Here is a 27,400-nt window from a genome sequence, read left to right on the forward strand (position 1 = left end):
ATTTAAGTCAGAAGAAATGGGAAAATGTTTATGTTATAAGTGTGGCTTCTCTCAACATAATGTGGGAACTTAAAACAAGCCCAAAGAAACTGAAAGTACAGTAGAATATATGGCGTAATAGAAAACCCCTCCCCTCCGTCCACCCCTCCCTACGCTCTTACAGCGTGGTGGACTCACAGATTCACAGCTCTTTTCAGGATCGTGCTTTAATCCACTTGGACTTGTCCAGGCATCAACAGAATGACGGACAAGTCAAAACGGAAAAAGGTGAAAATTCGGCCAGGCATTCCTTGGGGGAAAAATGGGAAACCTTTACCTGAGAACAATCAGGAAGGTAAGAGTCTGTTTTATGATTATAATGAGTATGCTTTGTCTGCGTAGGAGTGCTGTTTGTTTTCTGCACCATACAGAGCCTCTGAAAACAGAGACCAACATGATTATTCTTTAGTGCAGTTTCCACATATGATGTATGATGAATGAAAAAGTGAAATCACAGACTGCTTCATGTGAACAAATCCAGAAAAGAAATGGCAGAGAAACATTAGTGAAGTAAAAATCTTTTTAAAAAGTAGAAATGCAAAGAAAACTGTACTCACCATATTTGGAAATCTGATTTAAATGAATACAGATCAAACTGCCATGCTTCTGGTTTTTGATGCAGGAGATTTCCAAGTGAATTTCCCAGAGAGAGTAAACACACTCTGAACTCAAACAAACAGACCTGTTATACTGCTTTGCAACGAATGAAAGTTAAACAACTGCTATTATAAGAGAAAAGGCTTGGCTGAGACTGGACCCAAATCCTTCATCAGACACACACAGGGCAAGGGAACGTGTACCATAGGAAAAAATGTATTTAAACAATGCATTAAAATTACTGAAATTGTAATGCAGGGGGGGGGGGTTAGTTTAAAACTATGTGGATTGAATCTACATTGGTGTGACATGCATATGCAATTCCTTCATTTTTAAATTCAGTATTTTCATATCTCTCATAGGAGATATCCATGAAGAGGACGAGGATGACAACCCCTCAACTCAGACCACCTTAAACACCCATGAGGAACAGGAGAGTGCGAAAGAGATCACACTTCAGGAACTAGCTGAGCTTCTTCAGGTGACACCTGATGACATCTTTGAGGATGAATCTTGTTGTGCAGTGCCTATTTCAGCACAGGAGAACCAGGACAGTGTTGTTCAACTGATAGAAAGATCTGTGAACCAGCATTTTCCGAAGCCACCGGCAGAGCTGGAGAGGAACCTTCAGCAGCACCTGTTGGAACTGGAGACAGTCGTGCAGACTCAGCTTGAGAGGCTGGCTTCCCGGATTACATGTAAGGAGTTGATGGGTTGTCTGCTTGAGTGCTACCATCATCAGACAATTGATCACCTGCTTGGTCTACTCCAGAACATCAGCACCTCCAAGAATTCCTTCATGCTGTTAAACTGGGTCCAACACACATATCTGAGGTATTTATCTACCACATTCTGTATCTGCCATTACTCATTTTTGTTCTTACATGCATACTAATCCATATAGATGTGGAGTAATTGGCTTAAAGTTTGTTTCAAACAATACAGTTGTTTTGTGCATCCAATGATCTTAAATATTTAGATAAGGCACAACTCAAATCAATAGTTTAACATTTCAAGAAATATGCTTGTTTGCTTTATTTCATAGGTTAGATGAGAAGAGTGATACATCCATATCTCACCCAGCTTATGATGTACTGTGAACAGTAAATTTTAATGTTTTGTTTTTAAAATTCAACCAACTGCAATGACTGGAACAAGGTTTGGACTCAAATGCACCACTCGAGATCAGAACTGATGCTCAATTCTGATGTTGGTATTTGTGGTGCTTTCCCAGTCGGGACCTACCAGCCGCTGCTTCCCCTCAAAGAGTGGATCACATAAAATATGTCGACCTCATACTGTTTACAGAGTGGGTGACAAAAGCAAAGGACAAACTGCTCGAAAATGTGCAGGTAAGAACACTAACCCTTCATCCAACCACAGTAGTTTTCTAATCTTACACCTATTTAAGAGCTGTTTTCTCAGTCTGTTTCTTGTTATGAGTGACGGGATCCAACGTTTTAGTTACTTCACAGGAGAAATGTTTGCCTTTGAAATGGATGGCGATAGGAGAAAGCATTGCTAGGCCTATATGATATTTATGACTTGGAAGTAAACCCCTCCCAATCACAGCTTAGCAACCATTACTAGGGTGTTAACGAATATGAACAATACACCATAAACCTACTTTCTTGCTTATCCAGGTGTGTACACTAAGCAGTCAAACAATGTTATCTTAGAATTTTCTAATAATAGTACAACTAACTAGCTCTACACAGTAATATAAGAACAATGCTATTTCTTTGTTTTAATGTCTCCTACATACAAGTTTCTATTAAGTCAAGAGTTAGGGTTAGAGGTATTATTTAAGACACCTTTTTCAGCATTTTCTTTTTAAAAACTCAACTGAAAAAATTTATAAAATTTGCCACCATGATATAGCTGTCACTTTCACAGGCAAAATTGAACCGCTTGATGGCTAGATATGAGAAGCCTGCTCTTGTTTGTTGTAAATCTGCCAGCAACGTTAATGTAATCTGTTCTTAGTAAACAGAACACATTGAAAACTCTTTACCCACCCACACCCACGTGTGGCCTGTACAATATGACATTAATGTGACATAACCGGTTTGTACATGCATACAAAACATAAGCTTAGTTTCTTTGAAGCTATCTGTCTGGAATAGACACACCAAGATAAACATGATAATCTTATTATCTGATATGTTTGTCGCTTAAATAAAAACATTCTTATTCTCTGTTTCAGTGCTCTGGAAAACCATATATGCTTATTAGGGCTTGCTGTCTCTCCTTTTGTGCACAGAAAGACGTCAGAGCATCTCTGGAGAAAATCCTGCAGAATGAGAGAAGCCAAGAAGGTGGTGATAGTGACGAAGCTTTCATTCAACTGAATGTGGACTCTATTCAGGTATTTAGTAGCCCAAACCTTATTTTAGCTGTTGCTTTAAGAGAATGTGGGAGTCTAGTTTATATCTACGTTTGTGTGCACATATATCGGTTTACTCAGGACTTGATTTACCTTTATGTATTGTGATATTAGTTAAATAAGGCTGTATGATTTATATAGTTATTTGTTGGCTTTTCTGTCCCTAATTTACATTAGTTTTTTGTTTATCTGTCCTGTAATGATATTATATCTGAATGAGCAGACATCTGTTCTTCTATCTGTATTTAAGTGCACCAATGCCATGTACAAATCTGCAGAAACAGTCAGCAAAACACTGTCTGACCGTGTTCAGGAAGTTTGTTTCCAAGAGCTGCTGGTGTTTGTCAGGAGGTGAGAGTCTGTTTTTACATTAGAAATATATGATTTTAACAAAGATTTCCACACAGAGGCTTTAATTTTATATTTTATTATGATGATCTGAGAATGATGACATCACAGAGACCTTACTTTTGTCCTTGTCATGAAACTAACTTTAATATCACAAATTAAACTCTTCATTTTGCCTTGTTTAGACTGTTGTATACTACTGTAGATATATTATGACAGCATCCTTTTTTGTTTTGTAGGTACACTAATGAGCAGACTGAGATTCTTAGAAATCAAACACAAAAGGCAGAGCCAGACATGAAACTCTTTCTGAAGACTTTGCAAAACTGTGAAGCTCTCAAGTGAGTATTTGAGCAGCCTTGTCGCAAATGTTAATTCAATTCAAAACAGTATCTTCCTATGCAAACATAGTTTGTAATAAAATCACATTGGAAATCGCAAGCAAACAGTATAAAAATGCTGTTGAAGCACAATAATCACCTCAGGGTGTAGCAGTCACTGATGCAGGAGGTGTTAATAGTTTGAATTAGTGTGCAGATTTAAATGCGATGATGATACAAACATTTTTTTCAGGCTGCATGTCCAGACCAAAAGTCACAAGATCAAAACTTCCCCTCTTGAAAACACTGTGAAAGCACTTGATGAGATGAAAGATGGAACTTTCAAGCTCCTTTTGGAGATTGTTGCTGGCTACGCAGAGGTAGTTGAGGTTTTTGAGGTAATTTTTTAAATTGGAAATAATAGTTTGACCAAAAAATGTTTAATTAAATCACATTTTCTTTCACACAGAGCCACCTTCAGAACTACTTCAAATCGAAGAACAAGCATTTCTCCAAGTTGGTTGAAGAAGTAAAAATGCGTTTCCCCAAACTAATGTGGTGTCAGGATGTCCAAGAGGTATGTCAAAAATCTGATCTTTGCAGACTTGAGTCTTGGTTTGCTTGTGATTTAGTAAAATAGTGAAAGATTTATATATTTGCTAATTGGATGTTTAGGAATGTAACGTAATGTCTATTTTACGCGCAGAAAAAATGTGTACAAAATATGCTGTATATGATCTGTAAATAACTAAACTTTGTATGTATCTGTCTTTTTGTTTGTCAGAGAGTGATGGATGAGGTCTATAAGCTCATTACTCAACTTTACGTCAAACATCTTGTGCAAAGCAACCAGAGAAAGCTAAAGAAGTGCTGGAGCGCTGATGTTTGGCAAAAAGTGACTGACGATGCTGAGCTGCTTCACTCCACCATCTCAGACGTGGTGAGTGAACTGAAACTGGCAACTCCCCATTAACAAATGAATACAATCTTCACTGTTTACAACACAAATTCATTACCTATATGTGTTTTGTTGTGTCAGACCCCTGATGTCCAACAGCGAAACCTCATGCTGCTGAAAATCACAGAATTGTTGAAGTGCAAGGACCCAGATGGACTGAAACTTGAAGTTACAAGCATGCAGCAGATGGGTATCACAAAGAGGTAAATCATGCAGAGGGAAAAGGTTTCTTATAAACATGTGTCCAATTTTCCCCCAAAAACATTGCTCTGTCCCTCCTCGTTGGTGTTTAGAAAAACAGCCAAAGCTTAAAAATTGTTGGTACAGAAGGGACACTGGCAATTTTTACACGAGGCCCAGTTGGACGTAGATTGATTGATAAATTGATAGCTTTGTCTTCAGGCGTAGCTCTTTCTTCACCAGGACGGTCCAGTGCAACGCCCGCATCACTGCTGATGCTGCACTGATCCTCCTTTCAATCTCATGCTCCATCTAATCCTCACTCGTGAATACTGAGATACTCTGCTCGGGTCAGGAACTCCCTCCCAAACCTGAGGAGGCAATCCACCTTTTTCCAGCAGAGCAACATGGCCTCCAATTTGGAGGTGCTGACTCTCATCCTGACATGGAGGTCCTGATTTGTTGAGGCCAACAGAACCACATCATCCAAAAAAAATAGAGATGCAAGTTGGACATTCTCTGCCCCTGGCTGCGCCTTGAGATTCTGTCCATGAAAATCACAAACAGAATCAGAGACAAGGGACAGCCCTGGCGGAGCCCAACATCCACCTAGAACAGGTCTGACTTACTGCTGAGAATTCGACCACAGCTTTCACAGCGGGTGTATAGGGACTGAATGGCTCGCAGCAGTGATCCAGGTACGCTATACTCCCGTAAAACCTCCCACAAGGTCCCCAGAGGGACACAGTAGTAAGCCTTCTCCAAGTCCACAAAACACATGTAGACTGGATGTGCGAACTCCCATGACCCCTCCAGTATTCTTGCAAGGGTGAGGAGCTGTTCACTGTTCCATGGCCAGGATGGAATCCGCATTGCTCCTCCTGAATCAGATGTTCAACAATTAGCCAGCCTCCTTTCCAGCACCCTGGCATAGGCTTTTCCCGGGAGGCTGAGAAGTGTGATCCCCGATAGTTGTAGCATACCCTCCAGTACCCCTTTTTAAAAATGGGTACCAACATCCCAGTCTGCCAGTTCATTGGCACTGAAGAGGCGCGTCAGCCATGACAAGCCCTCAATGTCCAGAGCCTTCAGCATCTCAGGGTGAATCTCATCCACTGCCAGTGCCTTGCCACTGAAGAGCTGCTTAATTACCTAAGAGACCTCTGCCAGGGATATGAGTGAAGATTCCTACGGATCATCCAGCTCTGCCTCCTCCATAGAGGACATGTTGGTCGGGTTTAAGAGTTACTCAGAGCATTCCTTCCACTGCCTGACAATATCCCTGGTCAAGGCCAGAAGTTCTCCACCCCTGCTGAGAACAGCTTGGGCTAAGCCTTGCTTTCCTTTCCTGAGTTGCCTGATGTTTTCCAGAACTTCTTTGAGGCTGACCAAAAGTCCGTCTCCATGGTCTCACCGAACTCCTCCCACACCGGCATTTTGCTTCAGTGACTGCCTGAGCCACTGCCTCATTGAGCCAGCCAGGCCCTAAAGGCCTCCTTCACTGTTGGTGTTCACCAGCGGGTTCTCGGGTTGCCGCTCCGACAGGCACCAATGACCTTCTGGCCGCAGCTCTGAGGTCAGAATTTCTTCTGGAGATGAAGGTTGAAGCACTTACAGACAGGTGCCTCCACCAGACGTTCCCAGGTCACCCTCACTACTTGTTTGGGTTTCCCAGGTCTGTCCAGCGGTATCTATCTATCTATCTATCTATCTATCTATCTATCTATCTATCTATCTATCTATCTATCTATCTATCTATCTATCTATCTATCTATCTATCTATCTATCTATCTATCTATCTATCTATCTATAGATATAAAGGTTCAAGCTAAAAAGTTCAGTACTATAACGGCTTATCAACTTATCATTTGTATGTCTACACTTTATATTGGACTTCAATCTTAAATCCTAGTGGGCATTAAAGGGACTGCATCCTGTTTTGCCCTTTGTTGCAGTGAGGATCTGGAGCTCCTGCTGCAATGGAAAGGTCTCTCTAACCGAGAGGTCAGGGAGGTGCTGGAGGCCCTTCCTGACCATCAACCCAGACCCACATCTGTATCCTGGTGCAGCTGTTTTATCACCCGGTGAAGACTAAGATTCTCTACAGAGGATTAAACATTTGGGAGACTTCAGGAGCAGACATGGTGGTTGATCTGTCACCCTCATGCGCACTGCATGAGCCAACAGGCAGATAACCCCTTCCCCAATCACCACGATGAAGACGAAACTCAGTTCTACTTCGTTCATTGACGAACTAGGGTAGGGTAAAACTGAGAAAACAATACACAATGAATTTACATATACTGTATATAAATAAAATAGACATTTGACATATTTAAGTCCTGTGTATTATTTAAATCCTTAATTCAATATTATAATGTGTAAACTGGACACATGTATGTATAAATGTAGCATCCACAAAAGATTAGGCAAATAATGGCAAAGTATTTTAGCTTAGTATGACACGAAACAAGGTAAGTATAAGCACTGCATTACAGTCACACTGGTAAACAAGGTAAGTATTGTAGATAAACTATTACATTAAACTATTAAATCAAATTAGGCTAATTTACATACACTCAATATTAGCAAATACAAAATAGAAATATAAAAAATGTCCAAACTCAAAATGACAATGAAAGATATTAGACATTGATCCAAACATTAAAGTAACCTACCTACAATACTCCAAGAAAGACTGAAATGTAGCAGATGATAACGGATGCCAAAGACACAAAGAGATGATCCACCATGCGCTCGCTTCTTCATGGTAACTGAACTATCGCAAGATCTCACAGGACCTTGTGACATTACACACAACAAACTAAGATCTCTTAAAGAGACAGTGCTCTGGACTCTACGACAAATATCTTACTCTCTGACAGAACAGTGGTTTTTATAAACTTTGACACAACTTTGATTAGGACAATGCACAAGAGGCTGTTTTTTAAAGTCTTGCTTGCTAAAAATGTCTGTTGTCTGTTATGTAAAGCACATGCTGTATTTCAGTGCTTGTGTCATTGCAGGCTTTGCATTATCCTGTTTTATCTTTGCATCACACTGCAACAGCATTACAGAGATGCTAAGCTATGTATGGATAGGTGGTTGGTGCTTTTTTTGTAGCTATAGCTTAAAAATCAACAAAAACGTCAGAAAAAATATGTGTTGTTCAAGTTAAATGTACATTTTGAATTATTTACAGTCTTTTTTTAAGTATTTAGGTGGTTTATGGTTGAGGGAACAATAACTTTCAAAATAAAATTAACATTAACAGCCATTCCTGCTAATGTCCAAAGCGGTGAAAATACTTAAAAGCGATGGTCATAACAGTCACCCAGCATTTCATTGAGTTATCCAGGACACTTTCTTGTTTTTGTGTGAAGAAATGTTGAGGAAATAAAATCATCAGTGAATTATCCGGTCTTCCCGGGACTTATAAAGACACAACAGGGGTAAAATCTACTGGTAAATGTTGAATAATATAGTGGTTATATTTTTAAAGTACTAAATAATATTCGTGGATTACTGGATTTTAATCAGCAGATTAAATTTCGGGGCTATTTTATTTAGTGGCTCTTATGAAGCTTTCGATTGTGTCACACATTCTTCCTCATGAGCTGTATGAGTTTTAATTGCTATAGAATTTCAAGTTTCTATTTCCTTAAAGTGTTCAGCAAAAATGCTGCATTTAAAGCATCTGCACATCAGATAAGTGACTGCAAGCTCAAGTTATATGAACATTGTCGTAAGATTGTCTTGTTGTAAACTATTGATCTTTCAATTATTATGATCTTTATTATTATTTTTATTATTGTTATTATCATTATTTTTTATCATCAGTTGTAGTATTCATGTTTATATTTTTACTGTGGTTTCTCTCAACATGATGCATCAACATTTACTTGTGCCCATGAAACAGGCCTTATGAAAGTGAAAGTAAAGTAGTATGGTGATCCACCCCTCCTCACTCCTCCCTACGGTCTTTATAACAGCACAGTGGATGCTCTGTGCAGGAAGGTGATTAATTCCACTTAGACTCGTTCAGGCATCAACAGAATGACTCAAGATTCAAAACAGAAAAATAAATGGCCAAGCAAGCTTCGGTGGAAAAAAAGGAGACCTTTACCAGAGAACAATCAGGAAGGTAAGAGTCTGTTTTATTATATAATGAGCATGCTGCATGTCTGCATAGGGATACTGTTTGTTTTCAGCACCATACAGAGCCTCTGAAAACAGAGACCAACATGATTATTCTTTAGTGCAGTTTCCACATACATGATGTGTGATGAATGAAAAAGTGAAATCACAGAATTCAGATGATTCACACTTGTGTTAGCATACATGCTCTAAATGTGAGTACAATACAGATGATGCAACTAACAGATTAGAGTGATAAATGAGTAAGTATGACAGACAGTGCTCGCCTGGCATGAGTCTGTTATTTCTCTGCACCTTTCTGGAACTGTCCTATTTTTGGGTTCAGATCTCTGCACGTAGCCTGCTGTGTGTTGCAGCAATAAATGCTGGTTGTCTGTGTGCTTTTACACATCGCAACTGAAAGAGAGGCTGACAGGAAACAGGGAGAGATAGAGAATGACTTGCAGCATATGTCCCTGGCTAGATATGAAACAGGGATACTGTGATGATACAGACGCATACCAGGCCCCCACAAAAGTAAGAGGATCGATTGATTGTTGTTTTATTATTGATTTTTGCACAGTTTTTAAAGCCTAAACAAGGGACAAGGGCTGCTTAGTGATTGCTGATGAAGACAATGCCAATGTAAAATTGAAACATCATCTCTGTTGGGTTTAAAACTAGATTGAATCCACATTATTGTGATATACCTGTATAATTCCTTTGTATTTTAATTGAGTATTTTCAGTGTTTTAAACAGCTTAAATATATTTTTCTGTGTTAGGAGGAGCCAAGAAAGAGGACAAGCATGCCATAGTCTCAGTTCAGACCACCTTAAACACCCATGAGGAACAGCAGAGTGTGAAAGAGATCACACTTCAGGAACTAGCCGAGCTTCTTCAGGTGACACCTGATGGCATCTCTGTGAGGCCTGGTACTTCTGAGGATGGATCTTGTTGTTCAGTGCCTCACTCAGGACAGGAGAACCAGCAGAATGTTGTTCGACTGGTAAAAAGATCTGTGAACCAGCATTTTCCGAAGCCACCGGAAGAGCTGGAGAGGAACCTTCAGCAGCACCTGTTGGAAGTGGAGACAGTCTTGCAGAATGAGCTGGCGAGGCTGGCTTCCCAGATTACATGTAAGGAGTTGATGGGTTGTCTGCTTGAGTGCTACCATCGTCAGACATTTAATCACCTGCTTGGTCTACTCAAGAACATCAGCACGTCCAAGAATTCCTTCATGCTATTAAACTGGGTCCAACACACATATCTGAGGTATTTATCTACCACATCCTGTATCTTATCGGCATTTTGAGAAATATTCTTGTTCACTTTCTTTCATAGGTTAGATGAAAAGAGTGATACCAATCTCACCTGGTTTATAATGTACCATAAACAGTAAATATTACATTTTTTGTTTTTTTAAATACAACCAACTGCAATGACTGTAACAAGGTTTGGTCTCAAATGCACAACTCGAGACCAGATCTGTTGCTCAATACTGATGTCGGTATTTGTGGTGCTTTCCCAGTAAGGACCTACCGGCCGCTGCTTCCCATCAAAAAGTGGATCACATAAAAAATGTTGACCTCATGCTGTTCACAGAGTGGGTGACAAAAGCAAAGGACAACCTACTTGAAAATGTGCAGGTAAGAATACTAACCGTTCATCCAACTACAGCAATTTTCTAATCTTACACCTATTTAAGAGCTTTAAAGTCCATGCAAATCTGTGTTTTCAGTCTGTTATGAATGATCAATTTAACATGAACACACCATTTTCTTCACTGGAGAGATTTTCTGTGTTTGTGTTTTTGCCTTTGAAACGGGCAGTGATAGGACATAGCATAGCTAGGCCTATATTCCCTATATTTTCATCTTTGAACTAACAGTTCACTAAACCCTTCCCCATGAACAGCAACTGTCCAATCGCTCCAACCATTTCTAGGCACACAGATCTGTCAAGTTGAAGCAGTGCTCATGGTGCTGTAGTGATAAGGCTTGGCATTTAAAGAGTTTGGTACGATATTAGTTAGCTGAGCAGTCACAAAAGGTTAATTAAAGAGCCTGATCTGAGACTAACTAGCTCGAAATGGTAGTACAAGAACAAAGCTGTTTCTTTATTTTCATGTTTTCTACAGACAAGTGTTAGGTTTCTATTTAAGTTAATTGTATATTTAAGACACCTTTTTCAGGATTCTCTTCTTAAAATGTCAGCTGGAAACAATAAAAAAGTTTTCAACCAACTCATAGCGTTAATGTTAGCTTATTTACGTAACTAGTTTCAAATGATAAAATCTGCCACCATACAGTTGTCAGTTTCACGGGTAAAATCAACGCTTGATGACTAGAAATGAGAAGCCTGCTGTTGTTTGTTGTAAATCTGCCAACATCATTCATGTAAACTGTTCTTCGCAAACAGAACAAATTGAACACGCTTTACCCGCCCACACTCACTTGTGGCCTGTACAATATGACAATAATTTCAACTTCAGCTTCAACTTATTAATATAGCATCTTAAACACAACATGGTTGATCCAAAGTGCTTCACACAAAGGAAGAACACATAAAAAATAGAAAACACAATAAAAAAGAAATCAGAAATAAAAATTCATGGTTATAAATACTAAGGAGTAAAAGTATGTTTTAAGGTTGTTCTTGAAAATTTCAATGGTGGAAACCAGTTTGTTCATGCATCAAAAAATAAACTGTCAATAATACAGCTCAGTTTCTTTGAAGCTATCTGTCTGGAATAGACACACCAAGATAATCTTATTATCTGATATGTTTGTTGCTTTAATTTTTAACTTGCTATGTCTCCTTTTGTCCACAGAAAGACGTCAGAAAATCTCTGGAGAAAATCCTGCAGAATGAGAGAAGCCAAGAAGGCGGTGATAGTGACGAAGCTTTCATTCAATTGAACATGGACACTATTCAGGTATTTAGTAACCCAAACCTTATTTTAGCTGTTACTTAAAGACAGGCATGTCAAACTCATTCCATGAAGGCCCGTGTGGCTGCAGGTTTTTGTTCCAACCAATGAAGAGCACACATGTGCACCAATCAACTGTGAATGAAAGCAGCCACATGGTCCTTTGTGAAATGAGTTTGACATGCCTGCTTTAAGAGACTGTGGGATATGAGTCTAGCTTATGTCTACTGCATGTGTGTGTGTGTGTATTGGTCTACTCAGGACTTAATTTATCTATATGTATTGTGCTATTAGTTAAATTAAACTCTATACCGGCAAACAATGACCATTTCAAAAATCTAAATGATTCGTAGGCAGCTACATAGTACATACATAGCTACTGCTTTAACTTCACCTTAACTCCTTAACTGTGTACATGTTCTGTACTGACCGGTTCTTGAAGTGTCTCCCCCAGCCAGCCAATCAAACTCCCCTAGTGGAGCGGAGGGGTCATCACAGTTGGCTTTCCTGTTAATCTGTCCTGTAATGAAATTAACAGACATCTGTTCTTCTATCTGTCTTTAAGTGCACCAATGCCATGTGCAAAGCTGCAGAAACAATCAGCAAAACACTGTCTGACCGTGTTCAGGAGGTTTGTTTCCAAGAGCTGCTGTTGTTTGTGAAGAGGTGAGAGTCTGTTTTTACATTAGAAATACATAATTTGGAGCACCCTGGTGGTTGAGTGGTTAGAGCACATGCCACATAATCACAGCATCACTGGTTCGAATCTCGCCAGGGACCTATGCTGCAGGTCATTCTCCTCTCTCCTTCCTGTCGACATCTCTGCCAGTTACTCTCTAAAATAAAGGCAAAAAAGCCCAAAATAAATCTTAATAAAAAAAATTTAAAAAATGTACATATATATATATATATGATTTTAACACACACATTTCCACACAGAGGCTTTAATTTTGAGATTTGATTATGATAATGAAATATAACATCTCTGAGACATTATTTGTCATGAAACAAACATAAATATCACACATCTCTACATATCTCCACATTTTTCCTTGTTTAGACTGCTGTATACTACTGTAGATACTATATGACAGCATCCTTTTTTGGTTTGTAGGTACACCACTGAGCAGACTGAGATTCTTAGAGAGCAAAGAGAAAAGGCCGAGCCAGACATGAAACTCTTCCTGAAGACTTTGCAAAACTGTGAAGCTCTCAAGTGAGTATTTGAGCAGCCTTGTCACAAATATTAATTCAATTCAAAACCGTATCTTCCTATGCAAACATAGTTTGTAATAAAATCATATTACTCACAATTAAATGCTGTTGAAGCACATGAATCACTTCAGGGTGTAGAAGTCACTGATGCAGTAGCTGTTAATAGTTTGAGATAGTGTACAGATTTAAATGTGATGACGGTAATTGACAATAATGAGTTGATTTGTGTTGATGATATTAACTCTCTTTTCAGGCAGCATGTCCAGACCAAAAGTTACAACATCAAAACTTCCCTTCCTGAGGACACTGTGAAAGTGCTTGAAGACATGAAGGATGTAACTATGAAGCTCCTGTTGGAGATTGTTGCTGGCTACACAGAGGTACCTGTTGAACTTATCAACATTATAAACATATTTTAATATATAATATACAATTTCCATCTATGTGAAGGTCATTTGAGGTACTTCTTCAGAAAATAGTTTGACCAAAAAAGGTTTAATTAAATCACAATTTCTTTCACACAGAGCCACCTTAAGAACTACTTCAAATCGAAGAACGAGCATTTCGTCAAGCTGGTTGACGAAGTAAAAATGCGTTTCCCCAAACTGATGTGGTGTCAGGATGTCCAAGAGGTACGTTAAAAATCCGATCATTGCATTCAAATCTTTAGTCAAGATATTTGGCTTACGACTTGACTCTTGGTTTGCTCGTGATTTAATAAAATAGTGAAAGATTTATATATTTGCTGATTGGATGTGAAGGAAAGTAACATAAAGACATTTATTTTACATGCAGAAACATGTTATACCAAATATGTTGTATATGATCTGTAAATAACTAAACTGTGTATCTATCTGTCTCTTTGTTTTTCAGAGAGTGATGGATGAGGTCTATAAGCTCATCACTCAACTTTACTTCAAACATCTTGTCCAAATCAACCAGAACAAGCTAAAGAAGTGCTGGAGCTCTGACGTTGGGCAACAAGTGACTGACGATGCTGAGCTGCTTCACTCCACCATCTCAGACATGGTGAGTGAACTGAAACTGACATTTACCAATTAACAAATGAATAAAATCTTCACCAGTTGCACCATAAATTCATTACCTGTCTTTATTTTGGTGTTTCAGGCCTTTGGTGTCCAACAGTGGAACCTCACGCTGCTAAAAATCCCAGAAATTTTGGAGTGCAAAGACACTGACGGACTGAAACTTGATGTTGCAAGCATGCAGCGGATGAATATCACAAAGAGGTAAATCATGCAGAGGGAAAAGTTTTCTTATAATCATGTGTCCAGTATGATCCCATAAACATTGCTTCGTAGTGCGACAAAAATTCAGCAATGTGACAACAAGGGCAGGGAAGCTTGTCGACACGGATGTAAACAATGCAGATTTTAAGACATTTTTTACAGGTAGGCTTTGCAGATGTTTTACGAGGAAGAAAATGTATCATATTTGTTAGTTCGCAGGGATACACACAATGTGATTTGGGTGGATGTCTGAAACACCTCCTGTAAAGACCAACCTTTTTCACAGTTTGTGTTCACTGGTAGCCATACTTTTTAAACATTTTTTTAACAATTTATTTACTGTTTTTGGCATAAAAAAATGTACATTAACGAGTACAACAACATTTAGGAACACCCCCCTCCCCCATCCTCAATAACATATACATTCCGGGGAAAACAAAAAATTACACAAGACAAGAAAATGAAATCTACATGAAATAAAATAAAATCATTATTGGACATATATATTGACAAGAGGCATGTTAGTTTCCATAGATGCTGTCACTCCATTAATCAAATTTCATTCATATAGTTTATAACAATTATTATTCATTAATTCCAGTCTGATCACATTCCAGGAATTGCATAAAGGTGTCTCACATTTCCCTGAACTTATGTAGTTTATAGCCGCACATTTTAATATAAAATCTGAACCTTTTGTGGTTCAGCCAAAGTAAAATAACAATTTGTTAGCGTCTACATTTCATAGTACATATGTTTTTCTGCTTTAATTTCTTCTGCCTAAACATTTAAGTCCAATATGAAGTGTAGGGTTATGGTTTGCATAACCCCACACTTCTTATTGGACCTAAATCCATAGACTGTATATAAAATGGACGTAACATCCGTGACATCACCCCTTGGTTTGTGGACTGCTGCTTGGAAGCGAAAAGTTTCTGATCTGAGCAGCGCCATCTTGAAAATTTCAGGTGCATGCCGGGTAAAAAACCCCCACGGATTCTACTTATATGGGCATCAGGAGGAGCAAGAGGCGCCCTCCTGAACCTGTGAACCAATCAACCTGTCAATCACGACGTAGCCACGCCCTAATGCATACCCTGCTTTATCGTCAAATATAAAATCAGGGAGGCCAAAATTTCACAAATGAACATCATACTGCATTGAAGAAGGACTAGCGATTGAGACCATAAACACATTTTGAAAACGTTTACTGAGGTTATAAATCAAGTGAGAAGTTGGTGAATTCTCCATTGACTTGTATAGAGACGGAAGTCATTTTGACACGAAAACGGTCGCCCCCTGGTGGCCTTTTGATAGAATGCAGTTTTAAGTTACTTCCGCATTGGCATCATTTCAGAGTGCCGGAACTCCCCGCCTGCTTAAATCTTAAATCCTAGTGGGCATTAAAGGAACTGCATCCTACTAACTCTTTGTACGTTTTGCCTTTTGCTGCAGAGAGGATCTGGAGCTCCTGCTGCGATGGAAAGGTCTCTCTAACCGAGAGGTCAGGGAGGTGCTGGAGGCCCTTCCTGAGGACCAACCCAGACCCAGATCAGTATCCTGGTACAGCTGTTTTATCTGTCATAGGCCGAGATTCTCTACAGAAGATTAAAAATTAGGGAGACTTCAGGAGCATAAGCTTTGACACAATTGTGATTAGGATTATACACAAGAGGCTGTTTGTTTTTTTAATCCTGCTTGCCAATGTTTCTGTCATCTGTTTACATGTTTATGTAAAAAGAAATCATGTAAGATAGATAGATAGACATTGAACAACCGACACATATATAGCACACTCAGGAGGGCTGGGTCCATATGAGGTTTATTGGGGGAGGTTATTGAGTGCTGAGATGGCAGATGTAAAGCACATGCTGTATTTCAGTGCTTGTGTCATTGCAGGTGTAATCACCTTGAAGGTGTTTTTATATTTTCTTGTTTCATAGTGAAGCTTATGTAATGTAATTTCGTTCTGCACTGTATCTCTGCTGAAATGGTGTTTGAATGACAATAAAATACATCTTGAATCTTATCCTGTTTTATCTTTGCATCACAAAACGACAGCATTGCTAAGCTATGTATGGGTAGGCGGTTGGTGCTTCTTTTTTTCACTTTAGCCTAAAAAACAACAAAACTGTAAGAAAAAAAACTGTGAAGGAGCGTCGGAGCAGAAATATCTGAAGAGCTTCAAGTTTAGAGTTTTTGTTTTGACATCTTTAGATCATTTGATCCAAGATCGGACTTTCACTTCTTTGTTTGTTGTTTGCATGTTTGACATATCAGTGTGTTCATCATACTAATCCAACACAAACACTGATGATACATGATACTGTAAAACTCACTTTTAAAGGGACTGAAATGAGAACGTGTCACTGGAGTGAACGTCTCATTTGACCTTAATTTCTGAGAAAAAAGGCTGTTGAGCGTTGGGAGTGTTGATTTCTCTCCGTATGACTGACAGAATTTCTATGACGGTCTTCCTGTTGTCCTTGGGGAAGTTAGTCCTGAGCTTCAACAGAGCCAAAACATGCTTTTCACTGTGGATGAAAGAAGGGAAAGATTAGAAATTAATGTTCTTATTAGGGCTGAGTGGAATATCAATATTATATAGATTGTGATATGAGATTGGATATCATCTTAGATTTTGGATATTGTAATATTGTTTGTACCCACTTAGTCATTACATCCACATTATTGGTGATTATTTATCAAAAATCTTCTTGTGTAAATATTTAGATAATATCAATATTAATATAGATAATATATTAATATTATCAAAATATCAATATCGAAGTTAGGGTCAAAAGATCATGATATTTGATTTAATCCATATCGCCCATTTCTAGTTTTAATCCAGGACAACATAAATCCTATTATTAGATAATTACTACAATAATAAAGCAGATTATGGTGTGTAAGTGTACAGTATATTTGTATTATTTATGTATTATGCATTCCTGTTGAGAGTTAGATGAGGAGATTGATACCAATCTAATGTCTTCATGCTGAATATGAATCCATTATCTTCTATTATTTATCTTATTTAAATTTTAAAAGTCACCTTGTTTTAATGTCTGGTACTTTACCTGTATCCTGGCATGCATTAGTCTCCCAGTCCATATTTACCATACTGTAAATCACTTGTAAAGCACTTTGATTATCATTTAACTCGTATGAAAATTGCTATATAAATATATTTGGTTGATTGATCGATTGATTGATCAGCTCACTAGTTGTAACACCTGACTTTTGAAACCAGAGATTTAAACAAGATATGACATGTTAGTTTGTGAGTTTTAGAAGTGCTGGTACAGATATGTTACTGGGGCTAAAAGTGATATCAATCTTCTCATCAAACCGCATGAAAGCAGAATGTCAAACTATTTTATTCTTCAGTTTGCGTGTAAAAGTTTTATAACACTGATGGAAAACAGAGGATTAAAGATGAGAAAAAGTTTACTGTCACAGTAAACATCATCTTTTAACTCTCATGGGAACATTACTGACTCAATCTACAGCTTCCATTAAACAGCAGAGCTTCTCTTTTTCTTGGCAGCTTCTCTACAAAATTGACCCTCAGCTCATAATAATTATCTTGCCACCAGAAAACATCTGAACTCATTAGCTCAATTCACTCCTTGTTGTCCCTCAGCTCTCAATGAAAACTATGTTTGTTGATGTTCATCCTATATCAAGTAATTTAGGTCAGTTACACAGAGCTAAAGACAGCTTGACATTTGTTTCTGATACTACTGTTGAAGTGAATCCAGTATGCAGAGTGTAATGGCTACCTGAGGTCAGGACAATAAGCTGCCAGAAATGATACTTCCATCTGAATGTCGTCGAGTTCTTGGAGTTTCAGCACTTCAGCAATCTTGTTCAGGACTTCCTTCAACCAGTCCTCCTTTGATCCCTGTGAAATAGTTTAGTTTAGACTTTAAGTTTCCTCCAACAGTGATTGTTACGACCCGGCTCAAGTGGCCACAACAAAATAAGTTTATTTAAGCCAAAAAAAGAGACCAAATTAAAAGTTGTGCCAAATTAGAGTAATTATTGTATGACGTGTGGACATCAGTAGTGTAAGGACTGAGTGATGGATGCATGAATGTGTGTGAGAGAGTGTTGTAATGTGCATAAAGCAAGATAACTACAACTGAAGCTGCATATCCAGAAACTAAACTCAGCATAGCCTCTGCATGAATGAGAAAGAGGAGTACAAACGAACTACAGGGCGATGGGCCCAGGTGCCCAGAGTTACTGCAATCAGCCTCAGCTCTTCACCTGACGACACAGGGGCGTCACAGTGATACACAAGCCAAGTGTTTTACAGAGGATTTTATCATTGGTGTGAATGGTTTTGCATGGATTTTCCCAGGAACACATACTAATCCCAATCTGTAGAAAAATCAAATACTTTCAGATTTCGTGCTTGAGTCTCACCTGTTCGCTGAAAAAATTGTGCAAACTCTCTGCGTTGTCTATCACAGTCTTGTAGGCCTTCTCTTCGCACTCCATGTTCTTCAGTTTGACTTCACCTTTCAGGAGCCTCCTCACATATTCTACTGTCACTTCCTGGTGAAGCTGGCCAATCAGCTCCTGAAATCAAATCAGTAATCAGGACAAAAACTGTTACTTTAACATTAAATTAAACTATTTTTTGCTTGTTGTTTGAAGAACCACTTGGTTTACCAGATCATCTGTGAATCTCCAGAACTATACCAGTATTTCCCATGTTTTACACTATTTACAATATTTCAGATATTACTGTTTTGCAAACTATTCTGTAGTATGCATTTGTCCTAACATCCGGGCAGCCATTGGTGTCCATTAACTTATTTAGCAGACTTTTGCTTGAGTTGTTTAATCCATCAAAGTTAACCTACTGTAGAAACATGGCAGAGCAACATGGCGGGCTCTGTGGAAGAGGACTAAATGCCTATATAGATATAAAGGGCTCATTCTAAGGTAATGAAAACTCCATGATTCTTATTTTAATGGGATTATACCAGGCCGGGAGTTCTGGTCCTCTGAAATGATGCCAATGCCGAAGTAACTTAAAACTGCATTCTATCAAAGGGCCACCAGGGGGCGACCATTTTAGTGTCAAAAGGACTTCCGTCTCTATACAAGTCAATGGAGAATTCACCAACTTCTCACTTGATTTCTAACCTCAGTAAACGTTTTCAAAATGTGTTTATGGTCTCAATCGCTAGTTTAAAGCCTTATTCAATGCAGTATGATGTTCATTTGTGAAATTTTGGCCTCCCGGATTTTATATTTGAAGATAAAGCAGGGTATACATTAGGGCGTGGCTACGTCGTGATTGACAGGTTGATTGGTTCACAGGTTCAGGAGGGCTCCTCATGCCCCTCCTGATGCCCATATAAGTAGAATCCGTGTTTTTATTTTTCCCGGCATGCACCTGAAATTTTCAAGATGGCGCTGCCCAGATCCGAAAGTATTGGCTTCCGAGCAGCAGTCCACAAACCAATGGGTGACGTCACGGATGTTACGCCCATTATATATACAGTCTATGGATTATACAATAATTAAAACATTGCTACATTGTCTGTTCTGCTAGATGCCACTAAATTCTACACACTGCACCTTTAAGGAGCTTGAAACTTGAAAAAAACAAAAAAACAGTGGCTTGTCCTTTAATATAAATTGAAGAGTGTGTTTTATGGTTTCTTCAGTTTACCTGGTGACACGCTTCAATTGAACCTTGAAGATCCCCAATCTCTTTTTCAATGCTAGACAGCAGATTATCAAACGGTGTTGGTTTATTCAGCCAGTCACTAGTTCCCAGTTTGCGGTACTGTGGCTGTATGAGACACAAACATGATGCATGAGACAGTGAAATATTTGATATCTCGGACACTCAGTCCAAACGTTACTGCAGAGGTGTATCAAGGGCAATATTTTTAGCTGTCGTGTTCTAGTGAGATTTTATGGCAACAACACAGTGTGTGTTCATAGTGGTGAACCAATATGTCAACAACTGCTACACTTTGGTTCACTGATGTGTTTTTAATAGTTTTTGGACAACAATGGGGCTCTATGGCACAGAGCAAGAAGATATATCAGGCTTTGGATACACTAATCCTTCATGGGATTAGTTGACTGAAAGGAACATGACCAGATTTAGTCTTTAAATAAGTTGTAAATAAACTTACCTTGAGGACCTCGTGCACGGGGCTTAGTAAATACGTGTGGGCAGATTGTTTCATGTCATTCAGGATAGACAAACAGCTTTCCCGAACATCCTCCGGGAACAGATCGCTCTTTGTATCAAGGACATCCCTGCATACAGACCACAGGAAACCCCTCAATTTAGCGCAAAATTATATTTTATTCTGATGATGTCAAAGGTCAGATTTACAATTTTTCAAGTCTGTCTTAACACAACAGCCATGTGCACAAATGAACTTTCTGTAATCATTCCTCCTGTTCATACTGACCACAAGAAGATCGGATCTAAGTGATGGAGGACAAAATCCACTGTCCTCCTCCTATGCCAAAACTATATTTAAAAGTTTATCTTCAGCCGTCCAAATGAGTGGAAGCGAGTAGATATCTTTCATCGTTACAGTCTTCTTAGTATCATAGTCCTTCTTTTTGTTACTATACTTCCACCACAGCTCAACGGGGAAACACAAAGATGGAATTTGATGCTAAAAAGACTGTAAATGTGAATTGTGTGAATGTGACTGCTGAAGACTCATATAAGCTTCACATCAACCTTTAAATGACTGTATGGACAAACTTTGGATTTGGTTCTCCATCACTTCCATTGAAAGCACATATCAAGGAAAACCTCTTTCACTGTTCACATGGACACCTGACTGCTGGTTTCAAGACACTAGAAAAAATGGGAACGAGTCCTTAAGCTGTGACTTTGTCTAAATGTCAGAAAAGTACCTGAACTGTTTGACACAGCCGAGGTTTGCCTTGATGAACGGCTTGCTGTTTGGCTTGCTGTTCGACTTGCCCTTCGGCTTGCTTTGCTCCAAGATGTCATCTTGAAAGGTCTTGAACCTGCAGGAGTTTAGTTGACAGGCGATATTATTAAGAATAAAACTAAAAGCCCACATAAATGGCAGCATTTAGAAGCAAATAATCAGTCTTCTTACCTTTCTAGTAAATCTTTCAGTGGCCGTGTTAGATTCTGGGCCTTGCGTTGATCTCCCACAATTTTTACTGCTGCAGTCACATTACCATTGATAAGCTAAATACAGACAGATGATACACATGAATTACAGCTTTAAAAACAACAAAGAGAAAGAGTGATGTCATTTACACAATACTAGCTTTTTTCATATCTTCATACACACCATTCATATGTACCATTGTACATTATAAAACACTGTAGGCACTATTTTCATGGTTTGTTTTCTCATTAATAAAAGAAAACATTTATATGTATTATTGATTATGTAGTCATCCTAGCACTAAAATAACTCAACATGACAGTATTATGTGATGATAGATGAACAAAGATTTTTATAGATTGTGATCAGAAGAAAACAAAGCATGAAAACATGTCGTCTAGAGCTGAAACAATAAGATGACTAATTGGTTAGTTAACTACATCAATTAAGCTGAAAATATTTTGATAATAGTTTCAGCAGTTCTTTAGCAAAAAATGTCGACAATTCAATGTTTCAGTTTGTTAAACGTATGATTTTGCAGCTTATTCTTGAACTCATATTATTATTTTCAACAGTTTTCTGATATTTATAAATACCAAATCTTTAATCCAGCAAATAATTGGCTCTCTGTGAAATCCTTGATTTAACATCATGTATTGATTCCATGTATTGATGAAACTGTACCTGAATGGCGTCGTAGGACACAGTACTGACAAAGCAGCCGTCCTCTTTTTCGGGATCCTCTCCTTTATCCCATTTTTCCTGTATGTCCCTCAGCATACGGTCGATGCAAGTTGTCAGCTCACTCTGGATGAACAAAAAACAACATGAAGCTGTTACTTTTAACATATATTCTTCAAAGCATGAATTTATATAATTCTATCAAGGGTGGCACTAGACAAAATATCATCAGGTTTTTTATGCCATGTAGAGATGTTTTTTTCATTGCTTTTGTGTGTTTGTATGTGCTCCAAACAAACGACCCCTAGTGGAATTAAAATAGTTGTTTGTATTGTATTGTAAAAGGCTGAGATTCATCTACTGGGGACGATGATTATCCACAACAAATTTAATGACAATATAACCCATAGTTGCTGCGATATCTCACTCTGCACAGAAGTATTAATCACACTAAATAACTGGATTTCTACAGCATGCTGCTAGGGTAAAAAACACAAAAACAAGACCTGCAGTTTGAGTAAAACTACCAAACCCAACCAAACTAACACCTAAAATTACTGTACAAAACTAAAATCTGATGAAACTACATGTTGCTTGTGCAGGAATTGCTTCTCCAGAGGTTCCAGTAAGTTTTCAGGCAGCAGCTTCCCCAGAGCGTCATGATCGATATCATCGGCCAGCTTCTGAAGGATTCTGACAGAGAGAGAAGACATCACATTCAAGCTCATTAACAATGCTGTTTTGGACACTTCCAGATAACAGAAAGTAACAATCATTATGTCAGACATCTGTGTGTTCCTCGACGTATAATTAGGTATAAAAATTTACTGTAAATGTGTCAAGTAATTGTTGAGGAATCTTGGTCTAATATGTTGGACAGAGGATGGACTGATGGACCAACACATGGACAGGATGCATTCAGAAATATGAGCTACTTCACCAAAAGCTGTATTAAACCATGTTATTGTCTTATAATAAAAGGATAAACTGAATGAATGACTTACTCTGGATAAAACTCGTTAACCCAGCGCAGGAGGTAAGTGCAGTCCTTGTCTTCTAGACCAAACTCTGCAATCTTTCTGAGTCTGGCGCTGAAGAATTGGTGGTACCACCTGGCGTAGGAATTACAGATGTTCATCTCCGGCGGGTAGCAGGTCTTTACCACATCTACCACCCACTGCAGGTCCTGTTTCAGCTGCTTGCCCATTCCACAGACGTCCACCTGGAGAGATGACTGGTCCACAAAGGCTGCAGGGGGACTAGGGGGGTTATCCATTCGCTCTTTCACCATGCTGAAAAGGGTCGATTCGTGGAGCTTCTTCTTCCATTCGCTGGGCCTCCAGGCCGGCGGTGTCCCACCCCTCTGCTTCCACAGCTGGTCTTGCTCCTCCTCCTGGCAGATAGCCTTCACAGCAGATGTTAGAGCCTCAGCGTTGACTTCTGTGTTGAGGGACTGTTTCAGAATCTGCTTTATGAGGTCCTCCAGGGCTCTGTGGTCTGCAGCAAGCTTTTCTACTTCTTCATCCTGATGTTTGAGTGCCTCTGCTTCCGTTATCTCCCCAAACAAATTATCCTCTCTCTTTATCAGCAGTTGGCTGGCCTCACACAAGCAGCATTTATTGAGGCATTGCTCAAATGTGGCGATCACTGATAGAGAAAAAGCAAACCGGAGGCCTTGTTTTGAGTTGTTGGGGAAGTTGTTTACAATAAAGTGTAGCATCTAAACTTTGTGTAATAACTTCCCAGAATACAGATGATATTTATGAACATGTCAAACATCCAAAACTCAAAGATATTTTAGTTTACTATAAGACAAAGAAAATAAGTGCTTTGACCAGAAGTTACCCCCATTCCTCTAGAACTCAAAGGAACTAACAGGCAGCACAATTGCTAAACTCAATCTCAAGGAGAGAGAGAGAGAGTAAATCCTTAAGTTGGTGAAGGAAAGACAACTTCAGCCCAAAGTATGGAGGAAAGCACAAGAGCGAGAGAAGGAGGGTCTCAACGATCCAACAGAGATCCAGACTTGCCAACCTCTGGCGAGGTTGGCAGAGTAAGTCACAGGTGATTGGCAGCAGCTTGAGAGAGGCACAGCGATGGGTTGTTCTTTAGTAAAGTATGACAGTACTGTAATAGACTTTTGGCTTGTTCATCTGTGTCAGAGTGGAATTTAAACAACCCTAACCATCCAGCCAGAGTCATGAAGAGCTATTTTCTATGGCAAATTCTCCAAGATGGAGGAACAACCAACATGCAGACTAATTGAAAAACTATGTGCAGGTGTACAGAGGATAACTGCTGCTGTTTTAAAGGCAAAGCCAAGTTAAGTGATAAATAAAAAATATTCTATTTAGTGCCTAATTTTCATATGCTTTTGCACATACAGTACCAGTAAAAGTTTTTCAGTGTATATATCACTAACTTTATCTCTGTTCCTGAAATATTTCTATTTCTTCCTGTTCTCTGCAGAAAAGTGCAGTCCTATTCAAACAGTAAGGGATAACAGTTGGCTAATGGTCTTTGATGTTAGTGCTGTTAACTGACCTTCACTGGAGTTGCTTGCATCCAAGGGAGGGTTGCGCCTGAAGCTGCCTGTATCAGTCAAGTCTGAGCGAGTTCTTGCTATCCGGTCCAAGAAACGTGACCAGCAGGCTGAGAAAGGCGCTGTCTGATCTGTGGAGACTAAACACAGCCAAATATTATTTACTAAAAGAGAGTAACTGAGTGAAGAATTAAAAAAAAGGCTAATATTTAACTTGCTAACTGTCAATATTCATTAGCAAATTAGCAAGCAACGGATGGGATAAATGGGTTTAAATTTAACTACTGTGATAGATGATAATAATAATAATACATTTTATTCATAAAGCACTTTACATTTCTAAATTACTGTATTTTTTCATATTTTAAAAAGAAAGTTTAAAATTGTGCTTTTTTAAACCATTCACTAACTGCTCCTAACATAAGCTGCTTCCTATATAATTTAAAAAAAAAAGTGAAATGAAAATATATTAAAATAGGAATCTTTGATAAAACATATGTTTCCACCACAAATAATAAGCAAATAAATGGATACATTAAATCTGATTGAATCGTAACACAAAGCATCATCCAGAATCCATTTGTTCAACATCGTCATTTTTCACATGATAAAAAACATAAAAATAACTATAATATAATAATAACGAAAAGACAGGACGTGGACATTTTTTCAGTAAAAAAAAAAGCATGTAACTTTTAACATTGTCAATTTAATTTTAACCCTCATTAATTTATAAGACTTTAAATTATTGTTTAAATCCATTTGTTTATATTTGTTTACATTTGGCATAAGTTACAGTTACAGTTAAACCTTCATTGATTTTGTATATACACTAATTTTCTCAAAGCCCTTCTGGCTCTGTCAGAAACAGTGAACAGCTGCTGTGAGATCGTGGAGTTTTTAAAAGTAGCAACAAACACTTCCTGCTCTACGTGATGCATGTGTGGTGTAAAGTCCCCCAACAAGTATTGGCCAGTAAGATCAGAAATGTTGTTTGTGTGACTGGTCTACTCAACAACTGGATTTTCCATAGCCATACATTCTCAAATATTTTAAGAGGGCATGTGACCCGATCTGATTGATAGTATATGCAGAATTATACTCTTCAGTGAATATTATATTTATATCTGTTCCTGTAAAAAATAAAGCACTAAATAATTATAAAGTGACACAGAAAATAATCTATTTGAACATATATGCTACACATATACATATACAATGATACACCAATACAAAATAAATATTAAAAAAATCATGCTTAACCACTTGAATTTCAATAGTTAGTCGTGATTAATCACATTTTTTTATCGCACGTTTAATTTTTGTTTGCATTTCATATTCACATATAAACATTAAAAGTTCATATTAACAACGTAAAGCAGTTTTTCCCAGTGTATCTTGATTGGGAATCAAATGAGAGCAAAGGAAGTTACTTTATGAACTTGACTTTTGATTTATTTCAAATTAAAAGAAGTGCAATGAGTCTGAGGTAACACAACAGTGTGGTATTAAGATAAAAGACAACTTCAAAGTGCCTATTTTGTAGAGTACACTTTTTGCAGAGATTGAACTGTTCCAAATTGAGAAATATGCAGAAGTACATGTACAAATCATACAGCACATTTCAATGAAGTGCATAACAAACAAAAAATACTCTATAGCTCTATTATCTTTGAGGCCAGTTGAAAACTGAGGAACTTGCCAGATTGAAATATGTAGAAGTACGTGTGCAAAATGTACAGTACATGTCAATAAAGTCCATAACAAACAGAAATACTCCTTATCTCCATTAACTTCCTTATGCTCAAACATGGTTTTTGTTATGGCCAATCCATGGCTAGCACAGAAGTCACTACACTACACAATACACTACTCGGGTTGAGCTCGGGCAGGCCATTCCTTCCAATCACCAAAAATGTTGTGGTATCTGGTAGAAGCGCATTTGGTTTAACAGCTATAATTTATAACTATCAAAGATGATTACTTATTACAAGAGAGATTATTACAAAGAAGTAATAATAAGGGGCACCACCCAGAAACCGGGACTTATAACCAAACAAAAAGGTTGTCTCATAAACTTGTTCACTTAGAGCTGCTGCTAACATCTGGGATATCAGCACCCACAAGTGAACGGTAAAGGGTTGAATCCTAGCACTGACTCCCTCAATCAGTCACCTGTCACAATAAATGTGCACAATAAAGACAGTCTAGTGTGGTGAATAAAGCTAAACAGGCAGCTAACTTAAGATATTCCTCAGAGTACAACAGCAAAATGGACTTGGTGGTCCATTCAATCACAAAAGCGGCCTCTCCTTTGCATCCAGTAATGAGGTGAGTAACTCGGCAAAGGAAAAAGCACATGTGAGCTGTTGCTTCCTTAAGCAAACTGGCTTATGAGCAATATTTCCTCTGGCAAGGCCGCAATGGAAAGGGTAGTGTTGGATGTGCACAGCCGGTAGTTAAATCTGTAGTAATGTAATGGCAGTGTCAATGGTGTTTCCCATGTCCTATGAGAGGCACCAGTTTGGGGCTTTCCCGGGTTTGATATGGAGGTGTGAAATGAAAGGCAGGCTGGTGGTTGGAGTATGGGTGAGCACCTCTGGTACTTTTTCTTTTGTTTTAGGTGTTACAGAAAACAAAGGCAACCTCATGTTCAGGCTGCTGAGGT

At 38.4% G+C, this 27,400-nt stretch overlaps 3 protein-coding genes across 3 annotated transcripts; 2 read left to right on the forward strand and 1 right to left on the reverse strand.

Annotated features, from left to right (window-relative positions):
• The first annotated feature begins 174 nt into the window (after positions 1-174).
• Positions 175-7,121, forward strand: LOC134000747 (exocyst complex component 3-like). The gene is made up of 11 exons (XM_062440219.1): positions 175-334; positions 999-1,470; positions 1,871-1,988; positions 2,900-3,004; positions 3,273-3,373; positions 3,610-3,711; positions 3,944-4,070; positions 4,160-4,267; positions 4,475-4,630; positions 4,730-4,851; positions 6,784-7,121. The coding sequence occupies exons 1-11, from the start codon at positions 241-243 to the stop codon at positions 6,914-6,916; spliced, it is 1,638 nt and encodes a 545-aa protein (XP_062296203.1). The 5' UTR covers positions 175-240; the 3' UTR covers positions 6,917-7,121.
• A 1,590-nt stretch (positions 7,122-8,711) lies between these two features.
• Positions 8,712-16,175, forward strand: LOC134001246 (exocyst complex component 3-like). Its single transcript, XM_062440813.1, has 11 exons — positions 8,712-8,972; positions 9,750-10,239; positions 10,496-10,613; positions 11,798-11,902; positions 12,462-12,562; positions 13,011-13,112; positions 13,365-13,491; positions 13,636-13,743; positions 13,985-14,140; positions 14,240-14,361; positions 15,817-16,175. The coding sequence occupies exons 1-11, from the start codon at positions 8,885-8,887 to the stop codon at positions 15,971-15,973; spliced, it is 1,674 nt and encodes a 557-aa protein (XP_062296797.1). The 5' UTR covers positions 8,712-8,884; the 3' UTR covers positions 15,974-16,175.
• A 569-nt stretch (positions 16,176-16,744) lies between these two features.
• LOC134001248 (tumor necrosis factor alpha-induced protein 2-like) lies at positions 16,745-24,834 on the reverse strand (the record flags this gene model as incomplete). Its single annotated transcript, XM_062440814.1, has 11 exons — positions 16,745-16,895; positions 18,150-18,271; positions 18,799-18,954; positions 20,060-20,182; positions 20,535-20,661; positions 21,280-21,396; positions 21,492-21,586; positions 22,194-22,316; positions 22,778-22,883; positions 23,195-23,837; positions 24,735-24,834. Coding segments are annotated over 11 exons (1,863 nt in total), but the record flags the coding sequence as incomplete, so codon positions are not given.
• Between the last annotated feature and the right edge of the window lie 2,566 nt (positions 24,835-27,400).

The sequence above is a fragment of the Scomber scombrus genome, chromosome 19 (assembly GCF_963691925.1).
Source record: "Scomber scombrus chromosome 19, fScoSco1.1, whole genome shotgun sequence".
NCBI classification, from domain to species: Eukaryota; Metazoa; Chordata; class Actinopteri; order Scombriformes; family Scombridae; genus Scomber; species Scomber scombrus.